Consider the following 25,385-nt stretch of genomic DNA (forward strand, 5'->3'; position numbering starts at 1 on the left):
ACTGAGCGGATTGAACCCTCCATGGTTTCATTGCTACTTACTTTAATTTTTTTTAATTAAAAGTGATTGAAGCTGTCTTTGAGATGTTCTGAGAACTGTTTGTAGTCTGTATGTACCAGCACAGCTATTGATATCAGAGTAATTTTTAATTATGGATTTTGCTTATGTGAGGGCATTTTCCTTCACACTCTCACAGGCAACATGACTGAGAAAATACTGTAAAACAAGAAATCCTAATGATGACAGTATGAATTATAATGAAAGCATTTTTATACTTTTTTCTTGGGTCATTAACAATTAGCCAGCAAATGTCTGTTGACCATTGGCCACTACAAAGCCACAGGCCAAGAATTTGACTTCCATTAGAGAAACACCCAGGCTGGGATCTAAGAGTCCCTCTTTCCTATATTGCCAGTGCTGACTGTCTCAAACGGTTATTGTTTGAAAGCTGAGACAAAACCTCAAGCAACAGTTATGATTCAAATCATTATAATCCCTTCCTGATCACTGATTACATAATCACTTACTAACAAGCAGTGGTCAAATATTACACTCCATACTATAAGATAGATTACGTAAAGTACCACATGACAGATAATCATTTAGCATTCAACCCATCTCCTATTTTCTCCATTTCCTGCATGAGGGAGCAAAAGACTCAACCCTTTAGCCTGGCAAGAGGTCCTCCAGGGAGAGTTCATTTTCTTTTGCAAGAGGACGTCAGATTAGGGAAAGAAAGAAGACATGGTATTTACTAGAACTGTGCTGCTTGTGTCAAGAGTTCAATTACACTGGCAACGCGAATCTTTGAAGTGCTGTGCTGCTCACTTCTCCAGGGTACCACTTTTGGAAGCAACATTAAGGAAAAGGATAACTGCTATAAAAATATGTTTTATTACCAAGAATTATTTCCTTAATAAATGGATTAACAGAATGTACCAGTTAGGGCTGACCCCGAAAAGATTCGATGCTTCGATGGGCAGAGCCTGATTGGACTGTCAGTCTCACAGTTGAAGCTTTGCAGTGAAACAAGGATCATGCCAATTTGGCAATATCGGGGTGCTCAACGTCTGATTTTACATAGAACTACCAGTTTTCTCCCAATAAGTTAATATACAGCCTACTACAATATACATTTCAACATTTAATGCTATAAATAAACCTGTAGGGGCAGTGGAGGAACACTTGCAGAAGAGACGGAGCCCCAGCTTCATTGGTGTTGTGCCGAGTTTTCCGCACCTCGCGGGACTTTCGGAAAATTTGTCACTGTTGATGAACCACACAAAGAATATTTTATCATTTTTAAAAAGCCGGCTACTTGAAATAGACCTGCAAGGAACCGTGACGTGCATGCAGTTGTCGGCAGCATGGCATGCACGCAAAACGGGTGAATGGTGGGGAGAGAGAGAGAGAGAGAGAGAAAATGGTCAACAATAAGCCTCAGTTTAGCTTTGGCTCGCAATTGCCGCACACAAAAACACACATGATTCGACTATAGGCAGAACTTGCCGATTTTGATTCGACTATGTAAATCCTTAGTCGAGGACAGCCCTAGTACAGGTGTAGTTCTGTTCCATCTGGTTTGAAGTGGTCTGATATTGGACATATCATTTGCACTCATCACTCATCAACTAATCACTTCCATTCCAATACATGGACAAGAGGGAGATTTTTTTACCTGAGTATTAGTTGACAAGCTCTCTGCCAAGGAATGATTTTATTAAGTAGAAAGACATATAGCAAATCACGCAGTTAACTTAAAGGTCCCATATTCTAGATAGTGAGCTTTCCATGTATTTTATTAATTATAAAGCAGTTTTAGGTACCATATAATACTATTGTATCAAAATGCTCAGTCCTCTGAGAAATGTACACAGCCAATATTCAGAAACTGTGTATTTAAACAAGCTGTCAGGACTTCCATAAGGTTGTGATGCTACAGCTATACAGTTACGGTGCCTTGCGAAAGTATTCGGCCCCCTTGAACTTTTCGACCTTTTTCCACATTGCAGGCTTCAAACATAAAGATATAAAACTGTAGTTTTTTGTGAAGAACCAACAACAAGTGGGACACAATCATGAAGTGGAACGAAATTTATTGGATATTTCAAACTTTTTTAACAAATAAAAAACTGAAAAATTGGGCGTGCAAAATTATTCAGCCCCCTTAAGTTAATACTTTGTAGCGCCACCTTTTGCTGCGATTACAGCTGTAAGTCGCTTGGGGTACGTCTCTATCAGTTTTGCACATCGAGAGATTCTCGATTGGATTCAGGTCTGGACTTTGACTTGGCCATTCTAACACCTGGATATGTTTATTTGTGAACCATTCCAGTGTAGATTTTGCTTTATGTTTTGGATCATTGTCTTGTTGGAAGACAAATCTCCGTCCCAGTCTCAGGTCTTTTGCAGACTCCATCAGGTTTTCTTCCAGAATGGTCCTGTATTTGGCTCCATCCATCTTCACATCAATTTTAACCATCTTCCCTGTCCCTGCTGAAGAAAAGCAGGCCCAAACCATGATGCTGCCACCACCATGTTTGACAGTGGGGATGGTTTGTTCAGGGTGATTACATTACATAACGTTTTGCACTGTTGCCAAAAAGTTCGATTTTGGTTTCATCTGACCAGAGCACCTTCTTCCACGTTTGGTGTGTCTCCCAGGTGGCTTGTGGCAAACTTTAAATGAGACTTTTTATGGATATCTTTAAGAAATGGCTTTCTTCTTGCCACTCTTCCATAAAGGCCAGATTTGTGCAGTATACGACTGATTGTTGTCCTATGGACAGAGTCTCCCACCTCAGCTGTAGATCTCTGCAGTTCATCCAGAGTGATCATGGGCCTCTTGGCTGCATCTCTGATCAGTCTTCTCCTTGTATGAGCTGAAAGTTTAGAGGGACGGCCGGGTCTTCGTAGATTTGCAGTGGTCTGATACTCCTTCCATTTCAATATTATCGCTTGCACAGTGCTCCTTGGGATGTTTAAAGCTTGGGAAATCTCTTTGTATCCAAATCCGGCTTTAAACTTCTCCACAACAGTATCTCAGACCTGCCTGGTGTGTTCCTTGTTCTTCATGATGCTCTCTGCGCTTTAAACGGACCTCTGAGACTATCACAGAGCAGGTGCATTTATACGGAGACTTGATTTCACACAGGTGGATTCTATTTATCATCATTAGTCATTTAGGTCAACATTGGATCATTCAGAGATCCTCACTGAACTTCTGGAGAGAGTTTGCTGCACTGAAAGTAAAGGGGCTGAATAATTTTGCACACCCAATTTTTCAGTTTTTTATTTGTTAAAAAGGTTTGAAATATCCAATAAATTTCGTTCCACTTCATGATTGTGTCCCACTTGTTGTTGATTCTTCACAAAAAATTACAGTTTTATATCTTTATGTTTGAAGCCTGAAATGTGGCAAAAGGTCGAAAAGTTCAAGGGGGCCGAATACTTTCGCAAGGCACTGTACAGCCCTCAGCCATGCCCCCAGCATAGCCCATCCAGATCCACCCATAAATTTATAATAAGACCTAGCTTTATTTGCTTTATGGTTAACTGTAACTGCCGTTGTTAACCTAGCTGTCTGGCTGGACTGGGAGCTCGGAAGCACAGGCGGTCCAAAGCAATTCTCAATTTGGACAGAATTAGGACTAGGCAGGCTGCACAAACTAGCTAACGGTAGCTACAGTTAGCAGTATTTGACAGCTAAAGTAAGCACTAACAACAACTAAAGCTATCTATCCATAAGAAGATATGGACAAGGAACTCGATAAATCAGAATCCTGAGACAGAACAGCTGGAGGACATCATAGGGGAAACCAGAAAATATTTTCTTCATAAAATATGATAACTATACTATACTATATAATATGAATAAAAGTTTTTGTACTGTTATCAGTGAGGCCCCACACCTAGAAATACAACCTAATCCTTGACAGAGGCACTAAAATGAAGTGTTCTAACAATGTATTTTTTGAACATTAAAGCATGTAAACATTTTCTTATAGACATGCCTTAAAAGCATGTTTCCTCGACTCAAGCAGCAACCTTTGGGGCTGAAAAATGAAGCAAACGTCGATGTGCCAAAAACTGCAGTTCCTTGAATGGCCACTTGAGGCACGCTTCAAAAGCAAGCCAATCCCCATAGTGTTAAAATGCCCAACTTTACAGAAGAAATAAACATGTTTACAGCCTGGTACAAAAAACAGTTTTGGTCTCTCTAGCCACTTTCCCCGTTCATGACAACTGTATTGGGGGGGAGGGGTTATATAACTCCATCCATCGTCAACCGCTTTTCCCACGTACAGGGTCGCAGGGGGCGGGAGCCAATCCCAGCTGACATTGGGCAAAAGGCAAGGGTGCACCCTGGACAGGTCGCCAGTCCATCAGATATATATCTCACACGTTTAAATTATATTAAGGCTTATAGTTATACATAATTAAGGATATGGCCGTTTTGAGTGACAAGTTGGTGCCGTCACAGGTGGCTAGCCGCAGCAACAAGGCTTAATGTGGCCCACCTCAGCTCCACCTTTTTATATACAGTCTATGCCCTTTACCCAATTTTTGATTAGATGAGAGACAAGCCAAGATGGCGATAGCCAGAGCCTCCCGCATTGAGCTTAACAATCGCTCTTCAGAATCCTATGGGTGACATCACAGATTGTCCATGTTATTTACAGACTATAGTATTGATTCAGTGTATTAGAAAAATGTATTAGGTCACTTATACAAGGTAATAATTACCTTTCTTTCAGGTAAACAAATGAAGAATATAGAGCAAATGCATGACTGTGAGCTTCCACACTCATGAACAGATGCAGAGATCTGTCATGGTTTTAACAAGTTATATTGATTTTAGCTCGAGGAGAGCGTAGCCCCAGTGCACAAATTGACAAGTCATGTGGGAATTTGAAAGTTGAAATTAGAAAGCATTTGTTCATCTTCCAGGACCGCGCTCCGTACCCCCCCAACAGGCTAACAGCTACCACGACTCTAACTGTGGACGTTCTGGACGGAGACGACCTGGGCCCCATGTTCCTGCCTTGTGTTTTGGTGAACAACACCCGCGACTGCAACCCCCTCACCTACCGTGTTGCTATCCCTGAATTCACTCAACCGGTAAGAACCGGGCAGACAGGCAAGTGTGAAATGCCCTGCTGTTGCACAAGGTCATTTTAACAGAATTCCTCCTGTTAATGGTATGGGGATATTAATCTTTTCATGCTCGCAGGTTGTTTTTATCTGTGATACTGTATGTGCAGTTGTGCTCAATGTGTACATTCCTGTCAAATCTTTAAACTGTGCCACACCTGTTAAATAGCCTAATTGTCTGCTTACACTTTGTTTTTGCTTCCACACCTTAAGGCAGAGTAAGCTTTGCTGTTTCGTCACAGCATGGTAATTCCAGGGGCATTTTCTGGTCTGCTGGACCAGCAATTAGAGCTGAACACTGTGTTGACCTGGGATGACAGCTCCGCACCATGGAAATTCATAGAAGCAAAAATGGAGTGGGAGATGGTGTGGCAGCTGAGATAAAGACTTTGAAGTAGACTGAACACGAGGGGCACCAGTAGGAATTACTTGTGTTTTTCAACAGTGAATCTATGTCTTAAAAATCTATATCTATGTGTTTTTCTACTCATGAAAATATCTAGAATGAACTGATTTAATTGAATTGAACTGTGCTGATTTATTGAATTGAACTAGACTGGACTAGTTAACTAAACAATCTGACCTTAAGGTCCATTTAATACTGTTCTGGAGCTGCCGATCATCTCACATGATCTTCAGCAGCAGATGGAGTCTGATCAGTTGCCATTGAACTGTAGATGTGTAAACTGTCCATGATTCAGAGCACCTCTTGCACGTCTCATTCAAGTTGACTTAATGGTTGAGCCTGACAGTGTATTAAATAGCAGTTGACAAAATAATCTCAACTCAGCCTCTACATATAACAGTTTTCATCAGCAGACTAGACTAGGATTGAACTGGATTGAATTGAATTGGATTGAAGTATTCGGGATTGCATTTACTAGACTGGACTTGACTGGAGTTGGCATTGTGGTGTCCTCAGAGCAGGAAGGTTTGAATCTCAGCCTGGTTCCTTTCTGTGTGGAGTTTGCATGTTTTCCGGGTCATCACATTGGTCTCCTCTTGAGTGCTCCAGCTTCCTCCCAAAGACACAGTATTAGAGGTGGGAATTAGAAACTCTAAATTACCCTGCTACTAGTATTCTAGTCAAGACCGCCCAAACCGAGACCAAGTCAAGACCAAGACCAGAGTTTATCGAGACCGAGACAAGACCAAGACTTTTAGGGGCTGAGACCAAGGGAGGGCGAGACCAAGAACAGTTCCCAGCATTGCATGGCACGCAATAAAATGTGGAGCGAGATCATAGGTAGTTCTCAAATTGATCTGAAAGATCCACTTTCCCATTAAAACACCCACATACAAACACTAAGAGCTGAAATTAACGTAAGCATCGCAGGGAGGGGTGACAGTCGTTAATTAGGGTTATTGGTTGCATTTGAAGCAATACGTTTTACTTCCAATCAAAGTTAGGATGTTAACAAATCAGACAATGCAAAAGCAATTTATTGATATTCCTAAAGTTACGGTCTTGACTGGTCTTTAAATAAAATCCTGAGTCCTCAATGATCGAGACAAGACCGAGTACAAATGCGGTCGAGACCGAAACGAGGATACGCTTTTGGATAAAAGTGTCAGCTAAATGAAGAAATGTAATGTAAATGCAATTGGTATCAGCTGTATCATGATGACATTATGTAATACACTTAGCAGAGAATATTGCATCAGGCAGTATTGGGAAACGGCTGTATCAAGAAGTGTACTGGGTTGACATGTTTTAAACATGGGAGTTGAACTGAATTAAATAAAAGTGAGACAAAGAGAGATTTAATAATAACAAGGGGAGCTATTTAGATTGGTCAATAAAAGTTGATTGAGGCCTTGAGAGAGGGAGTGACAAAAAATGTATGCAGTCTGTACATGTATAGGCATGTGCGTGTGCAGCTGTAGCTGCAGTGGACGGGTGAGCAACCATAGTGAGTCATAGTTGTTTATCCAGACTTTCCATTGAGAGTTTGCCCATGTAATATATAATTTATGATAAAAGGTTTGCAGACTGCTAAGTATGCAGGACCTGGGAGCACCGGCTACACAAACCAAAGCTTTTTCATTAGTGTGAGAAATTTTTGGCCTTTCTTCCTCTTCTCCTGCTTCTCTAAACTCTGCATGGGTTCATCCTCCCAAAGCTTCACACCAGTTAAACTGATGTTACATTTATCTTTACTGTGTATATATACAGCTACATTACTCTCAGTAGGATGTCTTCTCTATATACTTACGGTTTTCACAAAATATTCTCATAGCATTAACCTAGTATTGTCTTCCTTTTACTTTCAATAAACAGAGTACACTTTAGTTTAACAACAGTTTTTTAGGAACGGCCTACATTAGCTTTGCAGTTTTCAGTCTGTTTTTTGCTGGTCTCTGATTTTTCTCCATTCTGCAGTGTAACCATTATGCTAACTTATCAGTCCACGGGGAGATTTGTCTTCTCATAATTGATGAGTGTATTGTAATTAATCACAATGGCTATACAGGCATTATTAAGTTGATCTGTATTTATTTTTTGCCCTGGGGGGATATAATGTGGGCTCTGGAGTCCCCTGGATAATGACTGCTGGAGGAGGGTATTATAGCTAATCATCATTGTGCAGAGCTAGGGGGATTTGATTTAGCGCACCTCCAGACATTGTAAAAGCGAGAGAGCTGGTTAGGGAGGGGTGTAAGGATTACTTTAGAGCTGAGGGATATAAATATACACCTCAGGGAGGGATTCTTCCTGCTAGAGAGCTGTTAGCCATGTGCCTGTCTACGCTAAGAAAGTTTAGCATTGGCCTCTTAGCATACTCCCATACACTATATCAGCCATATGGAGGCATTTTGCATGAGGAGAGAAATGTGATGTGCTAAACATATTCCCATTTAGCCATATGTTGCTTTGTAGAGGTAGAGCTGTGTATATAGTAAAGATGGTGTCTGCGTATGCATGAGCAGGAAAAGTAGCCTACAGCACCACGAACAACTCTTATCAGTCATATTTAGAAGCATGCGATGAGACATAGATCTAATATCACTGGCTTATTTATAAAATAACCTAATAATTGGCCAGTGTGCTATTGAAAATGAATGCTAGGTCACTGGCATACTGAACATCAGGAATTTGGTTCTTCAGTTCAGAATATTCTTTTTGTCCTAATATTCAGTGTTGGACGCTTTTAAATAACAAAGACACTCTGGCCCCTCCTTTCCTGAAAGTGAGGTTAAAGGCAGAGTAAGCAATTGTGGAGAAATCCACTACCATAACAAATATGATGATATAGAGCGAACAACAACATAGTAATGTAACTAACGTTAGCTAAGTTGTGGGTTAGCTGTCACTACAGTTGCTGCTGTGAAGGTAACATGCAGAGAGGATGAGACTGTCCCAAAGCCAGCACACCAGCTCCAGACAGCGATACTCACAACTCCCCTACTACTATAGCTAACATCACAACAACAACAACAACATGCCTTGGCAACCTGGAAAGTAAGCTGAATGTCGTGGGCAAGTGATTTAACATTACTTGACACACAAGTCATGGCTGGAATAGTGTTGTGTGGCATGGTTCCAAGCCACTTTGTTTGTTTCCCATTTACAGAGCCAGAGCTACATACAAACACCAGATTTATTTTCAGCGCACATACAGAACAGACAGCTAGCTGACCGTGAGGAGATATTCGCTAAATATGACAAAAAGATGTGTATTGGATTTGAATCAAAATTTTAAAACAAGGATTTAAATCGCTTAACCTGACTTTAAAGATGTGGCATTATGCTCATTTTCAGGTTCAAAATCCTATTTAGGGGTTGTCCCAGAACAAGTTTACATGGTTTAATTTTCAAAAAACACTGCACATTACTGCAGCTCCTCTTTTCACCCTGTGTTGAAGGCTTCGTTTTAGCTATGGGTTGATACATCTGGTCTCTAAATGATCTTTGTTGGGAGTTGCACATGCGCAGTTCCTAGTTAAGGACTACTAGCCAATCAGAAGCAGAGAAGGGCAGGTCAGCGAAAAGAAGGTAAACAGCTTTGATTCAGCTGTAGGCTACATGTTGCCGACCAGGTTGGCAATTTGGACTGGAGCAAGAGTTTCAGAGTGGTGAGTTATTAATCTGTAACAAAATTATCTTTCGTCCATAAAGCTCTGTCTATACATCACAGTAACAACTTTATGTCCATTGAATGCTTGGAGGTTAGCTAGTGTTTGGAAGTGAGAGGAGTGCTGTGCTGCAGCTCACTGTTTTTCTACCGGTGTTTTTGAGGGCGTGCCGGACTAGTCGCTCAGCGAGCATTATGACACGTATTTTCAATGTGACGTCTCAAGAAAGGGAAATAAAGGCTGGACTACAAACGAGCTGTTTTCAGGCAGTTCAGAGCAGTGTTTTCTGTGGGAGATGGGAACTCCCTTTGAGCTGGTTTTTTCACTTTGCAAACCTATTACATACACATAAAAGATATATAACTCAGTAAAGGAGAGGGAAAAAGCCAAAAAGCATAATACCACCTCTTTAAGTGTGACTAGTAGCGCAAAGGTGGGGTATGCACACATGGTTGCAGCTTTCAGATTTATTCAGCTTTGACGACCACAGACACAAGTGCAATCTCAGCACAGGACAATGTGGAGTAGAGACTGAGGCACAAACATTTTTGATGGAGATTGAGCAGGGTCAAGATTCAAGAATGTCTAATCACAGCAGCTCATCCCCTTTAAATACAGAAAAGAGAGTCCAGGGCAACATCTCTATAGAGAATGCTGTTTTTATCTGGAGGAGTGTAGTTTTCTTTTATACAGGGCAAACAATATAAGATGAAATTTCCTTTCATAAGATAGTGAAATTCCTATCTCTGCATAATGATGTACTCCCAAGTTATTTTAGGAGACAATATCTGTGCAGCTATATGCTACAACTACATCATCAAAAGAAAATTAATGGATTTACATCTGATTGTCTTGCTGTGTTGTTGACTGACTCCTCCACCCTTGTTGCAGAGCAAACTTAACCCACTGAATGTGACCCCCCCAATCCGGGCCGTGGACATGGACAGAAACATACAGCCCCCATCAGACAGACCTGGCATTCTTTATTCCATCCTGGTTGGTAAGTTCATCATTGATTTTATACATTGATTGTTTTTTGGCTCGGTTGATATACCATGACTTGACTTCTAAATGTTCGTTCTGGTGTTATGATATCATAAAGTGCACTGAATCCAAATATGTGAATGTTATTATTCTTTATTGCAGGTCAGCCAGTCACATACCGAGAGTATTTCTCCCTGAACAGAACCACTGCAGAGCTGCGTGTTCTGCAGCCTATCAGCAGGGACTTGTATCAAAGGTTCACACTCATCATTAAGGTAAACAATAACATTCAATTTGACTTATTTACTCCTTAATTGTTGTATCAGAATCAGTCCTAGTTTTATTTTATTAACTTATGTTCCTGGAACGTCACCTATACTGATAACAAGATTTACTGGCTTTTGATTGAAAACCCCCCAAAAATGTTCAGTGTAGTGTAATATAAGGTCACACTATGAGTAGGCGGGACAAAATAGGATCAGCTTTAGACTGCTGTGAAAAATTGCACTTAACTCACAGATGTGCAGAGGCATGCAAGGCTGGTAAACACAATGCATGTGCAAATGCATGAATTACAACTATCCAAAAACGTCCAGGATTTATCCTGAAAAACCTGGAAATGTCAAGGACTTAGAAAATTGTGTTGTGTGCACATGACCTGTGGATTTTTTCACTCCAAGTTAGAGCAAATACGCGATCCACTTTTAGCGTACACTCACGGTAGTCTGCCTGGAGTCCATCCTGGGCCGTTTTATTCTGCCGCGGTTGGTAAACCAGCTTAGAGGCTCTCACTGCACGTGATCATCCTGCTCTCCAAATCATGTTACCGAGTCAGCTGGATTTGCGAGATCACGTGAGAATCGAGGCCTGATTTGTTACATAGCCTGCCGAATATATGTAGCAGAGACACTAAGGGATAGCTCCTGCGGTGGAAACGGTCTTGCCAAATCTCTACTGGTGGACACATTTCAACCATCGCACGGTATGATACTTTAAATCGCCCAACCCTATGTACCACCTCTGTACACACATAAAGTTTAACTCGTATATCACAAACTTAGGAATGCACCCTTACCAACCCCGCCTAGATAACCTCAGTCCTGAAACCCATTATCGTTATCTCTAGCTGCTTTGGAGATGGGAGTGAAAAAGATGTTATGATTTATGGACTTAGCAGGAGGATAGGCTGCTGCGTTCACATGAATCCTAATTTAGAGCAGAGCCAGAAATCGCCTCAGTGCTGCTGGTGCAGAGCAGCAGTGCAGATGAACTTTCCATCCACCCATCACTAAACCCTAGACACCTCTTAGCGCTGTGTAACCTGCTGTTTACTGGGATAGCTGGGGAGCATAGTGATGAGAGCAAAAGCTGATTCCACAAGAGGAATGAGGTGAGGGGAGATCGATCATATAAGTGGCATTTTGCATGTCTTCGAGAGGATTGTGCATAGCTAGAGGAAGGGAATCAGTTCAAACAGCAAGAAAATGATCTAGAGATGTGTTTGTTTGTGGAGGATGGTAGGAGACTTATCTACCTGACTCATAGAGATGGGGAGGGGCCATTTCTCAAGGACTCAGAGGGGCAGGAAAGTGAGAATTAGACTTTGGTATCTTGAGAATGCTCAGATATAGCACAGTATGTGGTATACATAACTAATGCTTTACGAGATAAAAAGCGAATGGTGGGATGAGCTGCAGCATCTCAAGCTTATTTTAGAAAATACATCTTTTGTTCTTAAAAAAAGTCTTATTGATTCTTATGAAGATAAAATGGAGGCTTATCCAACAAGATAAAACCGAGGAAAAGAGAGGCTGCACGTCCAGCCAATCAAACCAACTACACCTGAAGCAGCTGCAGCTGGAGTTTCTGTGAGTAAAATCAGCTGATCGCTGCTGCGCCACAAAAGCGTTTAATTGATATGATGGAACGCAGTGATCGATCAGTGACAAGTGATGTGTATAGCAAATGAAAATGTACCGAGAAATGTTAAAAGATACCAGAAGATGAAACCAACGGAAAGCCAAGCTTGTGGTGATAAACTTGTAACAGTGACGAACATACCTGAGAACGCAGCCAAAGGTGAGTGGCTGTTAAAATCACGCATAGACTTGGGGCGTGCAGGCCTTTTGTTATATAGTTTATGGTGCAGGCACATAAGAGGGAAAAAAAGCCTTCTCTTCTCTTCTCTTTCTTTCGGTGTGTCACTTGCATGTTTGGCTGCAAGCAAAACCATACAAATTATTTGCTGTGATCTGGTGACAAAAAGTATTGAATGAAGTACTGGTTTCACTGGAGACGTTTCAATTGTACTTGATACTGAGCTGTTTCTGTTGATACCATAAAGGTATCAAGTAGTGATACACATCCCTAAATATGACACTTTAAGGATGATGTAGTCAGGACGGTAGAATCAAGACATTGTGATAAACAGTGACTTTTGGTCCAGGCCCACGTGTTGTAGCAGTTGAGCTCAGGTCATTTAGCGCTGCTTCCCAGAAATAGGGACACTGCTAAAGAGCTAAATCACCAGGGAACACTGTAATCCTACACCCTGTCTTTTCTCTCTTAGACAAAAACGTGTGCGTGTGTGTGTGTGTGTGTGTGAATGTCGAGTAAAAAGAGAGAACATCCTGGCACACACACTTTGTCTGTCAATGACAGCACTTTTCCCTCAGGTGTTTGTGTGAGCAGATTGGATCTTTGGGTCAGCGCAGTGTGGGTGTTCTTTATTATCACTCGGATAAGGGAAAAGGGTAGACGATGTTCGGGAGAGATAGTCTGGCATAACATTGTGATGGCAATAAAAACAGGTGCCTACCTCAACTGGAGTGAAACTCAACTTGATGTGCCAAAACTGCAAACGTGTGTAGCAGAGGTCTACTATCGTAGGGTGTACAAACAAGACAATAGACAAGAAATGACAGTGTTTTGGCCTCTGCACTTTACCATTTAGCATTGGAACTATATTCTTCTTTTACAATCGGCACTCTGCAACAGAAGCCCAGTGAAATCAAGCTAATGTGCAGAATTAGTTTCAGGTCATGGCTTAAACTGATGTCGCCTCACTCCCCCTTGCCATCTGTATTTTCAAAGCCTTAATGTTTCTGAAGCACCCCAGTGCAGGAGCCAACAGTGACATATGCACTTAGGAGGGGAAAGATTGCAGTGACAGCCTGACCAGACCACGTTCATTTGGTTTGGTCTCAATGGGCTGATGTCAAATGGAACTCGGGTTGAAGAAGAGCCTCTTTAGGTTTTTGTACAGTTTGAATAGTATTTTTGATTTGTGGTAATGTACTATGTTGCTTTAGCAGTCATGTTCACCCACTAACTGTGCTGGAAAATGAAGGGGAAGGAATGCTTACATTCTGGTGATTGCATGATGCAGTTTGGTATGTGTTCCACTGTACGTGAGACAAATACGAACTGATTTTGGATGCAGGTGAGTCAGCACTTCACTCGTGTAAGTGTGTACAGCTCTGGGGGTGTATGTGTAAGCTGCGTTGCAACATTTATTATGTCCAAGTACACTGCATGTTCTAGTATTTTTGTAATATTTTATAGATTAAGAAAGTCTATTGATTTCATGTATTAGGAATGGGATTTTGGTTGGTTTTCTCAAGAACTGACTTGTTTCAGCAATTTTAACGTAACTTCTATCCCACATTGTTGTCTTTCGCAGACTTGTAAGGTGACTTTTAAATGAGTTGTGTTCTGTGGCTCGATGCTGCATGGAAAACTGTGAAAACAAGTGCTTGTACACTCGTTTACTAGTTAATCGTTTAATTTTGCCACTGACTCAGCCAGTAATATTTCCATTGAGCCTCCTTCTATCATTGGTCACCCATTTGACGGAGTAGCAAGAGCCACTAATTGCTGTCTCTCTCCTACAAATGATGGTATTTGCGGCAGTAAGTGCCCTGGTAATTACTGAGGCCTAATCCTAAGTGGACCCCTGATTAAATTTAGTCAATGTAGCTTTTTGTAATTGAAATGGCACTCAGAGAAATTATGCCATTCTGTCCTTGCGCCTGCATAACAGTTGGGACAGCATCACTCTTGTGTGTTGCTCTCAACATCCAACTCATAATTAGTACTTAGGAAAACCAGTCGGCTGGAATTTTATTTTTTCTATTGTAAATGTAGACTTTTTAAATGCTCGTTGATATTTGACACTGACTTTGACTTTCTCTTGCTCTCGTTCTTATTATTGTTTTCTTTAGGCTGAACAGGACAATGGTCACCCCCTCCCAGCCTATGCTGACCTCATTATCGAAATCCTGGATGAGAACAACCAGGCACCATATTTCCAGTTTGCCACCTATCAGGGCTACGTGAGCGAGTCCTCCCCAGTGGGCACGACTATCTCAGCCAGTGCCAACCTCACTGCCCCCCTGGGAATCATCGCTCTGGATAATGACATTGAGGAGGTAGAAAGAAAGCGTATTCACCAGCCTATGCTCAATGATGCCTACACTTTACACATACCCACCCATGCATGTGTGCATACAAACAGTTGTGGAAGAAGTCATCCTTAAGTAAAAGTACAAATACCACATGAAAAATGTTACTCAAGTAAAAGTAAGTCATCCAGTATAAACCTACTCAAGTAAAAGTAAAAAAGTTTTAAAAGTTTTAAAAATACTAGTACTACACATTCAAATCTATTGATCTTACAAAACACAATCAATCTTTTTAAATTCACTCAAGACAGATTTGAATACAGCATTATAAGTTATAGTGAATCACAATAAGGATAACTAAGTCGCAAGAGGATCATGTTAAGATGAGACAAGGAGGCGGAAACCACTTCTGACACACACATATTGTCTCTGGACTGGTTTCACAGACTCGAATGCGTAAGTTTAATTTTGTGCACGCGCATATGAACACATTTCCACACGCAATGTGGTCATCTTTCCGAGCTACAGTTTGTTTATAAACTGGCCCATCTGCATTTATTATAATAATAAATAAAAATATCATATAATATCATAATGAAGAGTTGTATTTCACTCAACATTGTTCAGTCACAGTCTGGCAAGCACCCAAGACACAACAGACAAGAGCTGCGCTACTCAGCTTGTTAGCAGGACAGACAGAGGGATTCACTGCAACTGCACATTAGGCTGAGTGTGATCTGTTGACATCAGACACTGAGAGGAGAGAACACAAGTTTACCTGGCTGTTGTTCCCGCACTTCACTCTCCTTGCGTTTTTTTAATCTCGTCCGTAGGATAGCTCTTCATCCTCTCATCAAAGTTTTAAACATTCATGTTCACCTTTGACAGGAAAGTGAGGCGAGGCCGTCCAGCTCTGCGCTGTGTCCCGTCAGTTGGCTGAAATTGATTTGCGCGAATCGGCTTTATCAGTTTTACATTTGTTTTTCAGTGCTGCTCCACTCAGGTGCGCTGCATAGGCTACTAATACCAATGGAACGAGGTCTCATACAGAATGTATCGGAGTAAAAAGTCAAAATTTGGCTTTGAAATATAGAAAAGGGAAAGTAAAAAGTTGCAACAACTAAAAATACTCAAGTAAAGTGCAGATATTGAAAAAACTACTTAAGTACACTTTCCACCACTGCATACAAACACAAAGCTCCTGTAGTGCATTGATTAAATATTGATTGAAGGTCCACATTTATTCATGTTTGTGTTGTGTACTCACAGAAATTAACACATTCATAAGTCATTTTCCTGCTGTATTTTTCCCTTGTTGTAGCTGGCTCCCGGTGTTACACCTGTAGGTAAAAGGGCTGTTTTACGATGCAATGACACACACTCACACACATAGTGTAATATAGGGATGTCCCGATCAAGTTTTTTGCTCCTAAATCCACGTTGTGTCCTTTTAATGTTGAGAATCTTCTGATACCCAGATTAATACAATATTTATGTTTTCCTGCAGAATACAGCTGTACTAAGCACACTTAATAGCTTAAAGTAGGCCTACATTTATATCAGTAAAGCAAAATCAATTAAGAGATTTGAGTGCTTAACAGTTCTCCGTTAAACCTGCATGACAGCTTTAATTGGTTTCAATATTTTGTGTAGCATCATGGTGTTTTGTCTAGTGTACTTGGAGAATGGAGTGTTACTAGGAAGCATTTGAGGCAGGAAAGTTCTCTTCATCTCTACTTTGAACAAAATGCTGAAGGTTAAACACATTGGTGTTGTTTTAAGTGGTTTGGTAAACAAGAAAATGACTCTCTTTGCTCACTGTGGCACATGAAGTTTATTTACCCGCCGTTAGAATGTGGTACCTGCGTTTCGAACATACTGAAATTGGGATGGCATTGACAGCTGCCATACCTGGATCACAGTAAGTTACAGAAAGTTACAATAACCAAAGCATCACAAGTGGATAGGTTTTATATAGTCAAAATGGATTTATTTAAAAAAGCTTGATCCCTACTCTGCAAATTGATACTGGACATCCCTACTATTAAATCATGCATCACTTTGTGGAAAAATAAAAACATCTGACAGCACTCATCACTGCTGGAGATATCCTCAACATACAATTATAAACTGTACAACTTTGTTTTGAGTGGGGGGAAAAATTATGTGCGCTCACAACAGCAGAAATTATATGTTTTCTCTTATTTCAAAATTTCATAAATGCTGAATTAAATACTAAGCCGGCCTCCAGTAATGATGGGTGTGTGAGTAAAATAATCTATCTGATGCACTTACATTTGTATCCAAATGGGAATGTGTGTTTGGAGTGTTTTGCTGTGCTGTGTTCTCTTTCTTTATATGTAGATGAATGTTTTTGCTGTGGTTTCTGCAGTTACTGCAGTCAAAACATTTGCAATTATGCTCTTGGAATACCAACTTTACTCTAAAAGATTTTTTTTAAATTGATTGTTGTGTGTAGTTGGATGAAGGGGGTGTTTTGACATATTTGTTTGACACAATTTAACAAACTGTATGATTGTGTAAATGTGTGAGTTCGCCCTTAGCAATGGGAAACTTTTTAAATTCTTTTTAAATTCCATACTCGTAACTGCACTGCAAACATTTATATTTAAATGGATGAAAACATACTGTCACACATAGCCAAAACAAAGGACTACTACCTTCAGTTCATCTTTCAAAATATCCCTTTACTCAGTCTTTGGAGAAGATTAACAAATCAAAGTGGAGTGGAAACAGAGATAACAAAATCAATAAGCCACCCAGTCCTAATGTTTACCTAACTCTCTAAGAGTCCTCTAAGAGGACTCATTGATGGACGTGAATCGAAGCCGACTCGCAGCAACAGATCACAATGGACTCTAGGTTTATTTGTTAACACAGTGTAACTACAGCAGTGATGACACATCTTTGGTAAGTGGCTCTTTAATAAAAGTTTTTCAAGCTCATTTAGCATCTGGACCCCCTGAACAAAAGCTGTAAAAGCCATATTTTTTAACGACTCCCTAATGTGGTTGATATTTTTCCCTAAAAGGTTACAGGGGCAGTAATGGGTGTACGTTTATTTAGCAGATGACTTCTGCTTAATAAACTCCTCTCTTCCTTTCTTTATTGATATAGTCATGTCAAAAAAAAAGATTGGTTTCTGGTTCCATCCTCAGCTCCTTCTCCTCTGTTCTCAGAAGAGGAAGATGAGAGACCTGCCAGCAGATTACTTTTTCAACTCTTTGGCAAATCAAAATGTACTGTTTGATGGGTTTTCTCAGCCCCACAGCTGCGGCCTTGGAAGAACTGACGAAGCACTCACGTCACCATGGTAACGTGTTTTTGTATATCTTTCTGTTGGAAGACGAAAGACCCTATGGTGCAGATTACCTTGGATGACTACACCACAATCTTCGCCCTGACCCCAACTGGGATAATCCGCTACCTGAGGCTCCTCAAACCTGTGGACCGGGAGAAGCAGATGGCCTATACTTTCACGGTAGGCCTCAGACTCAGCGTAGCTATCTACAAGACAGCAGTTAAATTCTGTGACCTACATCTCCTATTCTGTGTATATTAATAGAAGTCACAGGTTAGCTTGATACCAAGAGGCACTTGCAGATACAAAGCTGACCTGACACTTTCAGAGCTACAGTATATGACCTTTATCAGTGGTTAAATAGCAGTGAAGTTAAAGTCTGTTCACTTGAATTCACAAATATCATTCAAAATATAAGTTCAGTTGAAAAAGAATTACAAGACTTTTATCTCACATTAATCTCAACTTTATGGCATATAGTTAGATAATGCAATTTAAGAAAACTCATGTCTATAATGAAGACATCTTCAGTTTGACAACACAAAGGCAGCATTTAGAAGAAAAAAAACTCAAATCACAAGGAATTTAGAAATACATTCACCAGTTTGACAGCACATATACAGCATGGCATAAAGAATACATGCTGCAAATGCAGAAAACACAAACAAATAGGAAAAATACAGCAAGTTATACAGAACACCATGAAAAATTCTGTGTGACATTAAAAACTGATGAACAGTTTAACCATTTGTCTGTCAGTCATTTTTGAAAATGAGCCAACCATGTTCATTTTAGTCTTAAAGCTAGGGTAGCAAACATTGGAGAAACTAACAATAGATATGTAGATTTTGAAAGTATTCAATCAAAAAGGCCTCCCTCCAAAGCCACTCCCCTGAATGTGTTTAGTAATTTGCTTTGTTTTATTTATTTGCTTGTGGTTGTTGCAGTGTCTTGAGCTCTCTCAGCCATCAAAGACTTATAATCATAGACTGTCTTCGCCTTGGTTACAAATCATTCAGATACTCATAAAAACAATCATACTCAGTCAAACAATTGTACAAAGCTTTTCAAGATTGGCAATCGAGACAAAATTCATATCTCATATCTGTCACTGAATATGAAGCTACAGCCAGCAGCAAGTTAGCCTTAGCTTAAGGAAAAAGGGGAAAACAGCTAGCCTGGCTCAATCCAAAGTAAACATAATATGCCTACCAGCTCCTTTAAATCTGAGAAAATCTTGTTTGTTTAACCTGCAAAAAAAACAGGTATCGAACTTCTCATCTTACTCTCAGAAAAACATGTGCCCACAATGTGAAACTATTCCTTTTAAAGAGACATATAAAGAGTATATTTTGTGGGAACTCTATACTTTTAACATTAAAGATAAAAGTTCAGTTTCAGAGCTGCCTTTGTGTTCCATTAGGGTTCTGAACGATGTTACTCGTAATCTTTATGATGTTTTATTAGACTTCTTACTGCGTGGTGTTGGTAGTGGGTTTCTATTTTACTGCTGTTTCATTGATTGTTTCAACAGCCTGGTTTATCAAGGTAACTTGTTTCTGTGCTGCTCAGAGGGATGTTGTTGGGTTGGTAGAGGTGCTTTAGACATCAGCAATTTATGAAGGTATGTATGTGTATTGTGCATGCATAGGATTTGTGTATCTAGTTACTACTTCCATGTCCAGTATAGTTTTCTCTGTGGTTTGAGGTATGAGGATCTCAAATGCTGGTTTTATTTTGTGGATATAAGTCCTTTTAAAAAGCTTTTAAGCTTGGGATCCATTCTGAATTCACATTACAGTGAAAGCTTTAAAGCTGATAGTTTTCCTCTGTGTTGCAGTGATGAATGTGAAATTCCCTTGGAGGATCATAAGAAGAATTGTTTCTCTGGAACATCCTCTGCATCATTGTTTCCACCCCAGAATGAAAGATGATGCTTATTGCCTGGTGAAAAATTTTAGTGGTTGTTGTTTCCCAGAGATTTGCTTTACATTTAGTGCAAGATATCTTCAGAGATAGCTGCATTTGGAACGACCTAACCCTTTTACGAACACTGTGCAAAAACGCCACTTGCAAATTGATCTTTACAGCTGGTAGTTATGGACTATTTCCTCCTACATGAGAATGTCAGTCCCTACTAGAGGTAACTGGTATCACCCAGCAGTTGATACAAACACAAAGACTTTTCACTCCAGAAAGTCTTAAGAATTCCAAATTCTTATTTCTTCTGTGTCGCACCATAAACTGAACTCCATCAAAAATTATGCATTTTGAAAACATGTGGTTGTGCAGACTCTGCGCTGCATTTAAAGCAATTTCCAGTCGACTGTCTTAAAATTTTAACAACCAACCTGGTCTGGTTTTTGGTGTTTTAGGTATATTTGATGTTTGATAAAGCTGCCATATGCAGTAAACTGTTCATTGAACAAAATCCAAGCCAAGTCAGCCATGGTGTGTAGTGATGTTTCTATTTTTTAGCAGTAATAGTAGTATTTGAAGAAAGCTTGATGATTTTCAGTATCATTTTTACCTCAACATTTTTGGCCACAATATTCAGCACATACAGTCTAGGGAATACCTTTTTACTGGTCGGAGACAAAGTGACCACAGCAGGATCAGTGAACCAGGCTCTAGCCACTATGGTTATGACTTGGTATGCTAATATAGCTAATATGTTAATAGTAATGCTGAGATGGTGTGCAGAGGGGCAGTCGGTGCAAGTGGCTTTCATTAAGAGCCTGATATAACTGTGCTGCGCTATTATGTTCTGGGTGCCTTTTTAAAATGATTTTAACTGGTATCACCCAGCAGTTGATACAAACACGAAGTCCTGCACTCAGTTCAGCAAAACTGCAATATACAGTCAACTGCCGTGGTGTGAAGTGATGCTTCTGTTTTTTAGCAGTAATAGTAGTATTTGAAGAAAGCTTGATGATTTTCAGTATCATTTTTACCTCAACATTTTTGACCACAATATTCAGCACATACAGTCTATACTTTGACCAGAGTTTGCTCCACCTTTCACACTGTACTCATCAATCACATTTTATTCAGTACATGATACACAAGCTATTAACCTGTGGGGGAAAAAAGCATTAGTAGAAAATATTTAACCCATGACATAATTTTTTGTGTATGAAATCTGTACTGACATTTGCAAGCAATGTTTTCTGAAGCTAGAAACTTGTTAACATGTTTACTAGATGTAGATGGGTTGTAGTTTTGCTTTTGCTTTTATGAAGATGACGTTATTTCAGAGATTGTTATTGAGCGAAATCTTGTCTTTGAGTAAACGCTAGCATCAAATCACTTTTATTACAATTACTCAGCATATTCTGGACTGGATAGAGAGGAGAGAGAACACAGAGATCCAATTTAGATAAATATTGAAAGATTCAAATATTCAAAGATTATGTTTTGTTTTAATTCTCACTCTGTGCGTGTGTGTGTGTGTGTGTGTATGCGTGTGTGTTTGTGCAGAGGACATGTATCAGTACTTTCACATCTGTATAAGTATGGAATGTCTATACATACAGTTGTGATGACTCAATAAATCTGTTTTCCCCCTTGGCTCCTAAAAAATGTCTGACGTCTCTCCCCTGGGGCTGGCTGGAGAACAGAAACACTGTTTGACGGGAGAGAAAATAGCTGCTCTCTTATATGTTATCATGTGTTTCTGTACAACACCTTCGCTGTGAATGTTTAGCTACTACTAAAGGCACGCATCCTGATGTATAATGTACACTATAACCAGCAAGACGTATCATTTTCATTTCAGGGCTCAAGTGCACATTTTGGTGGGGAAAGCAATTTCCCCCACAGAAACATGTATTTCTTGCTGCTGCCACAGATGTTGTTTAAATCTCTCCTACAATTCATTTGTTGTTCTTCTCAGTCCATTTTCTTTCTCCCTTGCCAAGTAGTGGAGATCAGAGCTGCCAGTGACAAATAAAACCCAGTTTGCCAACTGTCCTTTAGTCGAGCTTTTTACAAGCTCTCTCTTCTCATCTCTTTGAAGGCTTTGCTAAGGGAATGAAAAATGAACATATATAAAGGCAAAGTGTAAGTGGCTTTGTTGTGGTGGTAGGAACGTGTTTAAGTTTGACACGTTGTCAAAACAATCCCAAGAGCATAAGCATGAATAAAAAAATGCCTTTTCTGTGATTTCTTTCAACGAATGGACTTTGTTTGTCTCCATTTTCTAAAGCTTTAAAATGTATTTCTCTTTCTTATGTTTACAGATGGTGGCATCAGATGGTGTCCAGCAGAGTAGCCCAATAACTGTGAACATCCTGGTCATTGATGCCAATGACAATACACCCACATTTGCCAAGGTCTCCTACAGCGTTGAAGTCTTCACAGACATGCAGCCGGGGGAAACAGTACTACAGGTAATTAATTCAACAATTGTTCTCCTGCCTTTCTCCCTCTCTTTTAGCCTCTTGCTCTTGCACTCTGCTTTACGCCTCTGTCTCCGTCACACTGCATTTCTCTCACACACATTCTTCAACCGCTCGAACAGTTTCCCTCATCTTAGCTGTACTTATGACAAACAAGTCAGAGATAATGTTTCTCTCCATCCTGGGAAACCTTTTACCCATTAGATTAGCTGTTGAAGTTAATTCATTGTGGTAGGCATCAGTGATGACCATTTATCAATCTTGTCCTAGCTAGAAACAGGATTTTATGTTTTCATTAATTTTTATGGATTAGGAACATTGTGTACTTGATTTCATTAGTTACTGGCTTTAAAGGTCATGTCTTTCGTTTCTTTTCAAACTCCCACATATTCACATGTTAATATCAACTTAAGCAAGCATCCATGCACACATGCGCAGGCACATATACATGCACACACAGTCTTCATAATGTAAATCCATAACCCCATTCTGCTTTATCTATTAATGTGGGGAGATTTTTCATTTCTTTGTTTGTTATTTGGTAGTCGGAGCATGATCTTTTCGTTTTTCAGTTGATCTGTCCTCTTAGCGCAGCCTCCTCAAAAAAATGTCAGACGCTGAAAAGGTCAAGTTTAATCCAGCCGTTTCGCCCTCCCTGAAATGAGGCCAGGGGTCACAGAGTGTCTGGTATGACCGCTTAACCGATTTTTATAAGCCATTTATGAGAGCCCCAGGCCCCCTGAGGATGCTACTGCTTTGATGCTACAGCTTTTACTCCAACGTCAGGAGCATGAAAAGGGAGGTCTGGGCAGCTTGGATTAAAATTTCAAGGCCTTAAAGATATGAAGCCAACTACACCATGAGGGCTCATAATTACAAGCAGCAGGATGCCCTAAATAATTGGTGGAAATTGTGGCTGCTTAATTAATTTGATAAGAGTATGCAAGAAATATTATATATATATTTATCTTACTTCCCAAAAAAACTCTGTCCAGCAGAATTCTTTCCACGACTTAATAATCGATTTTAAAATGGATTTGTAGCATTAATTCCATCTAATCTAAACTTTCATCATTACGGTCATCATCATTACGGTCATCAAACTGCATTGTTCCTATTCATAAAACAAAGGTCATGTATCCATTAGATAATAATAGGGAACCAAAATTGATTCTTCTATAGGTTGGAAACTTGACTGAAGTCAGTCACAACCCCTACTGAGAAATATTTGCTGCTTGACTGGTTCAGTAAGCATAACTGGTAGAACTCCACCATAAACTACAAAGCACAGATAAATATTTAAACAAATTATTGGTATAATGTGTGTGTCTCTCTCCTTCTCTCCCTCTTTTCTCTCAGTTAACAGCAGCAGATGCTGATGAGGGACTGAACGGTCTGGTGACGTATGAGATACTGGCAGGTGCCCAAGGAGATTTTATCATTAGTAATCGCACTGGACGCATCACTGTAGCGCCAGGTGTTACTTTAACTGTGGGACGATCTTACGCACTGACTGTCAGGGCCTCTGACAATGCACCAGAGACCCAGAGAAGGTACAGTAGCCGTGCAGCTATGCTAGATCTCTCTTGTGTGATTTCTTTGAACATTAAAAGATTCTGCATCAGTAGAATTTACATGATTATTATTTTAATTTGATTCATGTGATGTGCAGTTCATTACTTTTTAATAAAGAGCAAATTTGTTTCAAAGTTGTGCCCGAACGTATGCATAGCCAGTCAGTTTCATTTTAGTGCCTCTTCAGAGTTCCAGGGGAGCTACCAGCATGCATAATTTTACAAGTTTTGAAGCTTCTGAAACAAAGAAAGGCTAAATTAGAGAGAAATAACATTTCTGAAAAGCTGGTGCGACTCAAACAACAGATGGTCTTGTCCCATTCAACACTGTGGAGATTCTAGAATGAGATGTTTCGTACATTGTCTACTCTTTATCTTGTGATTGAAAATTAAGGATTTCATTCTGTGCAAAAGCAAAGTATCTCAGCTCAGGGTATAAGACGTTGTTGGGTGGTGGAATAAAGGCTGGCAAAGACACATTTCAATGGCCCAGGCTTAAAACAAGCTACAGCAGTCTACAGGTTGACATAATGCCACGATGTACTGCACAAAATTGTTATTGCACTGCACATGTCAGATCATCTTTGAGAACATTTGTACGTGAACCTTTACAGCAGTTCAACAAAAGATGTCTCACACAATGAATGAATAAATGATCAGTGAAGTCAGTTCCTTTTTAATTTGTGCTGCTGGAAACAAATGAGAATAAGATGGCTGATTTTAAGCAAGTGAATTTTTCAACAAATCATGAATGAAAGGCCTGCACTGTCATACCCTTAAAAATGTATAAAGAAACTTTCATGATACAATTGTAAGGCAGATCCCTTTTAAAAGGAATGTGACCAAAACATGTTGAGTTTTTGTCTATGATTTTGCAAGCAAAACTCCACTCGAGAGCTTTGGTGTGGGATTATATATTATGGATATTTCTCACTATGCTGTAGGCAAGGTACTTCAGTATGGCTCAACAGGTTATCAAGGAGAAACTGGTGCTGTCAGTGGACTGATGTGTGCTTTTCCTTCTGCCAGGAGTTCCATCACTACAGTGTACATTGAGGTTTTGCCACCCAACAACCAGAGCCCGCCACGCTTCCCTCTCCTCACCTACAGCCTCGAAGTCAGTGAAGCCATGAGGATAGGAGCTATTCTGCTTAATTTGCAGGTGAGTAAATAACCCACAATTCATAGTTTTCACACATACAAACATACCGCAGTCAAGCAGCGGCAGGGACCTGGCGGTTTTTAACAGTAGAAATGCAGCAGCGGATGCTGTAACATTATATGAATTGGATATGCCCAACACTTGCAGTTTGTGTTCATATCTTTCTTTTTCTTAAGTTGAAATGTGATCCAAATAAAATTTGACTGCTTTTGCGGCATCTCTACAGGAGAGTCACAGAGTGAGCCGCTATCTTGTTCTGTTGTTTTGCCTTCCAGGTCACCACGCATGTCACGTGACTGAAAACTATGA

At 40.0% G+C, this 25,385-nt stretch overlaps 1 protein-coding gene across 6 annotated transcripts in view; it reads left to right on the forward strand.

Moving 5' to 3' along the window:
* Positions 1–25,385, forward strand: part of pcdh15a (protocadherin-related 15a) — a 222,534-nt gene that overhangs the window by 106,143 nt on the left and 91,006 nt on the right. For all 6 annotated transcript variants that reach the window (XM_038737732.1, XM_038737727.1, XM_038737729.1 and 3 more), the window contains 8 exons: positions 4,951–5,121; positions 10,123–10,231; positions 10,378–10,490; positions 14,439–14,645; positions 17,986–18,120; positions 22,182–22,331; positions 23,700–23,893; positions 24,944–25,076. In XM_038737732.1, the coding sequence (XP_038593660.1) occupies positions 4,951–5,121; positions 10,123–10,231; positions 10,378–10,490; positions 14,439–14,645; positions 17,986–18,120; positions 22,182–22,331; positions 23,700–23,893; positions 24,944–25,076 (1,212 nt within the window). The remainder of the gene's footprint in view (positions 1–4,950; positions 5,122–10,122; positions 10,232–10,377; positions 10,491–14,438; positions 14,646–17,985; positions 18,121–22,181; positions 22,332–23,699; positions 23,894–24,943; positions 25,077–25,385) is intronic.

Source organism: Micropterus salmoides, unplaced genomic scaffold (genome assembly GCF_014851395.1).
Source record: "Micropterus salmoides isolate LMB-PRFRI ecotype aquatic unplaced genomic scaffold, ASM1485139v1 Ms_hic_scaffold_22, whole genome shotgun sequence".
Taxonomy (NCBI): Eukaryota; Metazoa; Chordata; class Actinopteri; order Centrarchiformes; family Centrarchidae; genus Micropterus; species Micropterus salmoides.